We start from the raw sequence: 7,298 nt of genomic DNA on the forward strand, positions 1-7,298 counted from the left end.
CCCAGGATCGGGCAGTGTTTCACTCTGCTGTGTATAAGGTCACTGTGGGTTGGTACTGACTTGATGACACCTAACAACAACAACAACAACAGGTAAATAAATAATGACCCATGGATGGTACTTGAAGTTTTAGTCCCACTTCCAACTCCCTTATGCAAGAGTCAAATGCATAAGGAGCTTTGTAGATTCTGTACTCCCTCATTGGACAGCTTTTAAAATACAGAACAGGAATTGTACTGCCACTGTAAGAGTTACAAGATGCAGGCTGTGTGTCCTACAACTCTTCCCTGAAGGCCCAATGAATCCAAATGTACATTAAAATAAATGTAAAGCCTTGCTATTGTTGCTGATGTTGTTAGGTGCCATCAAGTTGATTTCAACTCATAGTGACCCTATGTACAATAGAAGGTAAAATGCTGCCCGGTCGTGCATCACCCTCACAACTCTTATGTTTGAGACCATTGTTGTTTTCACTGTGTCAACCCATCTCAGTGAGAGTCTTCCTCTTTTTCACTGACCCTCCACTTTACCAAGCATGATGTCCTCCAGGGACTGGTCCTTCTTGACACCATGTGCAAAGTCCAAGAGACAAAATCAACTATTCTCAAATTTAAGGACCATTCTGGTTTTACTTCTTTCAAAACAGATTTGTTAGTTCATTCAGCAGTCCATGGGACTTTCAATATTCTTCATCATCTATCACCACAATCCAAATGTATCAATTCTTTTCCAGTATTCCTTATTCATTGCCCAGCTTTTGTATGCATACAAAGTGATTAAAAATAACATCATGGTTTGGGTCAAGTACACCTTAGTCTTCAAATTGACATCTTTGCTTTTTTTTTCTTTTTTTCCCTTTAACACTTTTAGGAGGTCTTTTGCAGTAGATTTGTGTAATGCAATACATCGTTTGATTTCTTGACTGTTGCTTCCCTGAGTGTTGATTTTGATCCAAACAAAATGAAGTTTTTGGTAACTTTGGTCTTTTCTCTGTTTACCATGATATTATTTATTGGTCCATTTGTAAGGATTTTTGTTTTCTTTAGATTGAGGGGCAATCCATACTGAAGATGGTAGTCTTTGATTTTCATCAGTACTTCAAGTCCTCTCTGCTTCTAGCAAGCAAGGTTATATCATCTACATATTGTAGGTTTTTTATGAGTCTTCCTCTAATTGTGATGTAACATTCTTCACATAATCCAGTTTCTCAGGTTATTTACTCACTATTCATAGTGAATAAGATTGGTGAAAGGATGCAACCTGGATGCATACCGTTCCTGATTTTAAACCACTGAATATCTCTTTGTTTGTTTGGTTAGAACAATTGCCTCTTGATCTGTGTACAGGTTCTTCATTGTACAATGACCTGCTCTGGAATCCTATTTTTCACAATGTTCTCCATGGTTTTTTATGACCCACACAGGGATTATAAGCATATTTTAATTGTTTCAAAAATAGAAAAGGATTATAAACATGTAAACATTGTTTGCAGAAGTCTATTCTACAGAATACCTTTAATCATTTAATTATCCCCTTCATGATTATTGATTATTCCATATTCTCATATTACTGTCTTATCTGGGATGATACTATAGTGTTATCTACTTTATAATTTTAACTAACTGACTTAATTCAACTAAAAATGTTTTGGGCAGAACATCTGAAAATGTAAAACCAACTTGTCCCTCTAAGGAGAAAAGCATAAGAGGTGGTATAATAAGACAAAATCCTGTCAGTAATTTTTAGGTAGATACTATTGACTGCCAGATGCTCTAAATTTGAGTCTTCTTTTATCTTCATGAAAAAAGGGAGGTGATTAAGTGTCACAAAGATACTAAAGGCAAGCTAGCACCAGAAAATCGTGATAGCTTTCTTGAAGAAATCAGAGTGAAATAAAATTGAATAGAGAATGTCTTTCTCTTTCTGTAAATTCAGTGTTAATACGTGTGTACTGGAGTCCTGGTGTGGAGCTTAGGTTAATGCATTGGACTGCAAAGTTGGTTCGAACTGCAAGGTCACCAGCTGCTCCTCAGAGACCCTATACAGGGTCACAGTGGGTCAGAAACAACTTGACAGCACATAATGACAACAACAATATGTGTATTGGTGTACAATGACACTTGGTGTTAAATGCTGTGGAGTTGGTTCTAACTCATAGCAACCCTGTGTAGGATTTTCAACAAGTGGCTAGTGAGCTTGAACTGCCGACCTTATGGTTCAAACTGACCTTGCAGTCCAGCATATTAACCTGCAGCACCACACTAGGACTCCTTCAATGGCACTGTTGTTGTTGTTAAATGACATTGAGTTGATACCAACCCATAGCGACCCTGTATAGGGTTTCCAAGGAGCAGCTGGTGAGCTAGGACTACCAACCTTGCAGTTCTAACAACTTTGCAGTCTGGTGCATTAGCCCACAGCGCCACACCAATTTCAATGGCACTACTCTCTCTTAATAACCAGGTTCTCTCATATTGTCCGTCCCCACCCATAAAATGGAATTTGTATGCATAACTCAACTGAGTTAAACAATATATCCTTTCCTATGTATAATACATGTTTCTTAGGAATAATTAACTTGTTCTACATGCATGTCAAATAATGAATTGTAAACAAATCTTTAACTTACCATGTTCATCAAGTAGGATATTGTCAGGCTTCATATCCCTGGTGGAGTCAAAAAGAAAGAGAAGATTGTAAATAATAAATCAATATAGCTAACAAAGGTAAGAACAAAAATGCTCAAAAATTACTATCTAGAGTTGAAGCAATATACTAGCATATCCCAATCTTAGAAAATTCTCACAGTGAATCTTTGAGACAGCCACCATTAATAACTCTGATTTGCAAATCATAAATCTGAGGAATGAGTAGGTTAAGGAACTGAATTTAAGGTCACAGAGCTGATAAATAAAAGAATTGACCTCTGAACCAGGTCTCTTTCATTCAAGAGCAAAGATCTTAAATTTCTATAATACATGATCTATGCAAGTAAGTATAGGTCCATAGAGTCATATGAAATTTTGTTCTAGTGTGCCATTGGTTGGTTCTGACTCATGGGGACCCTGTATATGGTTCCCAATAGTGATTAATGGGTTTGAACTGCTGACCTTGTGGTTACCAGTCCAATGCTTAACCTACAGTGCCAAACCAGGAATCACAGAATTGGATAGGGCATGTCAATATTTAAATTGTTACAAGGTAGTAGTAGTAGTTTTTGCTGTTAGTTGCCTATCAAGTCTATTCTAACTTTTGGCAACCCCATGTGTGCAATGTAGAACAGCTCCAGTGGGTTTCCAAGGCTGTGACCTTTTAGAAACAAATCGCCAGGACTGCCTTCCATGGTGTCTCATAGTGGGTTCGAACTGCTTAAGCATTTGTATCACCATCATATGTACAGATGAAGTGAATGTAAAGACTATAAAACAGGAAAAATATAATATGTATGCATGTCAGAGATTAGACACATTTTTTTAAATGATATTGTCTCTTAATAGATAGTACTCCTGGGGCTGCTAATTAAAGGATTTGGACATGCATTCAAAGCACTGATAACATCTTTAAATCCATAGAAAGAATAAATCCTCTCCTCTTCAAGGAAGGGTAATTTGATGGTGAATGCTTGGTGGAATGGCCTATAGAATTTTCAAAGTCTTTATGAAAAGAATATGTATTATTGTAAGCAGTATTCTTCAATCAGAAAACGACAATGTAGTTTTATAACAGCCATCACTTCTCTCTCAGATTTTTCTGCCCTTCCCTAAAGTACCACTAAAGCCCTTCAAACTAAATTCACAGAAGCCATTAGAGAAGAAATTCTGAAAAAGATTTCAGGAACACATTTTCAGTCTAGCAAAGTAGCTTTTATGTTGCTAGAAAAGTGACCTAGTCTTTGACATACTTAAATTTGTCAGGGTCCTCTTTTCTTCAAAATATTAATGAGTAACAGGTCCCTTTATACAGAAAGAATCAAGTATGTGTCACACATGACACACAGATGCAGGGATAATCTCATGAACTTTCAGTATCTTCTCATTTAGCCAGTTAGGTTTTAAAATTAATTCTGGATTCATAGGGTAAGCATCTGTTTCTGTGGCAATTTTTTTGTGTTTGGTGCAAGGTACAATCTACTAAAAAGATACAGTGTAAGAAAGCATGAAAATACATGTTTATTTTGAGTAAACTTCTCCCCCAAACTTTGATTTATCCCATCAGTTCAGCTATGATGAAGCCCAGAATCACTCCAGTGACAGAGACCCTGACATAATTTGATTCTTGTGCTGAAGCCTGGGAAATCCATAGCATCTTCAGAATACCACCCTCCACCCCATCCTCTCACCATCTCACCTGTGTTCTTTTGTCTGAATCCAACTCCCCTTATTGCTGAGCTCAGACAACACCCATTCATTCCATCCTTCACAGCTCAGATGGTACTGCTGCAGAGAGCCTTTGTGGCTTCACAGTACCTATTCTTCAATCATAACACTTGTTGTGCTTATCTTTATTTATTTATACAACTGGATTGCAAATACCTTAATGTCAGGAATGGTTTCTTGATTACTGTTTGATCACATACAACACACAGTGCCTTTTGTTGCTGTTATTAGGTGCCATCAAGTAGACTCTGATTCACAGTGATCCTATGCATAACAAAAGGAAACACTGCCTGGTCGTGGTCCTATGCCATGGGGCAGCCTCACAATTGCTATGTTTGAGCCCAGTGTCGCTGCCTCTGTGCCAATTCATCTTGTTGGAGGGACTTTCTGTTTTTCACTAATCCTCCTATTTTCTAAGCATAATGCCTTTCTCCAAGGACTAGTTCCTCCTGATAGTATGTCCAAAGTACCTCAAACGAAGTTTTGCCATCCTGGCTTCTAAGAAGCGTTCTGGTTATGCTTCTTCAAGATAGATTTGTTTATTCCTCGAGCATTCCATAGTACCCCCAGTATTCTTTGCAATCACTGTAACTCAAATGCATCGATTTTTTCCAGTCTTCCTTATTCACTTTCTAACTTCCACATACATATGTTGTTGTTAAGTGCTTTCAAGTCAGTTCTGACCCATAGTGACCCTATATAGGGTTTCCAAGGAGTGACCAGTGAGTTTGAACTGCCAACCTTGCGGTCCAGTGCATTATTCTAAAGTGCCACACTAGGACTAATGCATATGAGGCAAATGAAAATATTATTATTGGGGTCAGGCTTACTTTAGTCCTAAAAGTGACATTTTTGCTCTTGAACATTTTACAGAGGTCTTTACATCTGCATCAGCAAGTGTGTCTAATGCAGTGTATCACTTAATTTCTTGATTGCTGCTTTCACGACCATTGATTGTGGAAGCAAGCAAAACGAAGTCTTTGACAATTTTAACCTTTGCTGCATTGATCACTATGTTATTTATTGGTAGGGATTTTTGTTTTCTTTATGTTGAGGTGCAATCCATACAAAGTGTCTGATGTTCAGTAAATGACTGAATGCACCTGGAGAAATGCTATTACAATGTAGAAGGTGAATCCTAACAGCACATCCTAGAGCACTACAGAACCTCATCATACACTCTTTGCAGTTGAAAGCTATCAATAGACCAGCAATCAGGCACTCATCCCCTTCTTCAAATCCACAACCATTACTGCCTCTCCAGGCAAGGAGAGGTCCAGAGAAACTTGGCCCAGAAAGGAAGAGATTTGTGTGTGGCAAGGTCAGTATAATGATTACTTGACCTGAACACATGAGGGTGGTTTTCCTGGAATAAATGAATTCTGTGAATTTGACACTTATGAAGATTCAATTAAATCCCTGAATATCATTTTTTCTTGTTTGTTAAATGAGCCCCTTAATAAGCCCACTACTTTTTCCAAGGACTACCTTGAATATTGAAGTTGGCTGCCAAAAGAGACTTAGAAACTTGCTCTTGATCTTAGAGAAGCAATGTGCATTGTAGAAATGATGAAGTAAAAGAGATGAACACAGGATTTCAAATGGTAACAGATGACAAAGTATTATAGTATCCATGCAAAGACTAAGGTGTGCCTGACCCATGCTGTGGTATTTTCAATAACCTCATATGCATGCGAAAGCTGGACAGTGAATAAGGAAGACCATAGAAGAATTGATGCATTTGAGTTACGGTGTTGGAGGAGAATATTGAAAGTGCCATGGGCTGGCAAAAGAACCAATAGATCCGTTTTGGAAGAAGTGCAGCCAGAGTGCTCCGTAGAGGTCAAGATGGCCAAACTTTGTCTCTCATACTTCAGACATATTGTTAGGAGAGACCAGTCGCTGGTGAAGGATATCATATTTGGCAAGGTGGAGGGTCAGAGAAAAAAAGGAAGTCTCCCAATGAGAGCGATTGGCCAAGTGGCAGCATCGATGGACTCAAGTGTGGCAACAGTAGTGAGGTTGACCCAGGATTAGGCAGTGTTTCATTCTGCTGTGCATAAGTTCGCTATGGGTCAATACCAACTCGATGGCACCTAATAACAACAACAAAAACAATATGCAAATAACTGGAGTTAGAAAACCAAAAGGGAAGAACACATTCAGCATTTCTCAACTTGAAATAACTGAAGAAAAAATTAGGTCTCAACTTGCAATATAGAAGGATTCTGTTTTAAAAAATAATGATATAGGGAGCATCAAAAGAAGATGGAAGGAATACGCTGAGTAACTACCCAAAATAATTTGTCAACACTCAATCATTTCATATGATCATGAACTAAAGATATTGAAGGAAAGAGCCTAGTTTGCACTGAAGGCACTGGCAGAAAACAAGGCTCCAGATACGGCTGAAAATTCCAAGAGAAATATTTCAGTAAACAGATGCAACGATGGAAACATTCACTTGGCTGTACCAAGAAATCTGGAAGACAGCTACCTGGCCAACCTACTGGAAGAGATCAATAATTATTTCCATTACAAAGAAAAGTGATCAAAGAGAATGAGGAAATTATCAAACAGTATCATTAATATTACATGCAAGTAAAAGTTTGCTGAGAATAACTAAAAATAGTTGCAAGTGTACATTGACAGTGAACTACCAGAAATCCAAGCCAAATTAGGACATAAAAGTAGCGATATAATTAATGATGTCAGGTGGATCTTGGTTGAAAGCAGAGAATACCAAAAAGATGTTTACCTGTGTTTTATTGATTATACAATGGCATTAAATTGTGTAGATCATAACAAGATATCGATAATGTTATTGCTGTTGTTAGGTGCCATCAAGTCAGTAGCGACTCATAGTGACCATAAGCACAACAGAACTAAACAATGCCCAGTCCTGGGCCAACCTCACAAGTG

The 7,298-nt window shown here is 37.9% G+C and overlaps 1 protein-coding gene across 1 annotated transcript in view; it reads right to left on the reverse strand.

Annotated features, from left to right (window-relative positions):
- Window positions 1-7,298, reverse strand: part of STK32A (serine/threonine kinase 32A) — a 165,230-nt gene that overhangs the window by 65,505 nt on the left and 92,427 nt on the right. Inside the window, exon 7 of the mRNA XM_006874502.1 lies at window positions 2,630-2,667. Coding sequence (XP_006874564.1) covers window positions 2,630-2,667 — 38 coding nt within the window. The remainder of the gene's footprint in view (window positions 1-2,629; window positions 2,668-7,298) is intronic.

This window comes from Chrysochloris asiatica, unplaced genomic scaffold (assembly GCF_000296735.1).
Source record: "Chrysochloris asiatica unplaced genomic scaffold, ChrAsi1.0 scaffold00280, whole genome shotgun sequence".
NCBI lineage: Eukaryota > Metazoa > Chordata > Mammalia > Afrosoricida > Chrysochloridae > Chrysochloris > Chrysochloris asiatica.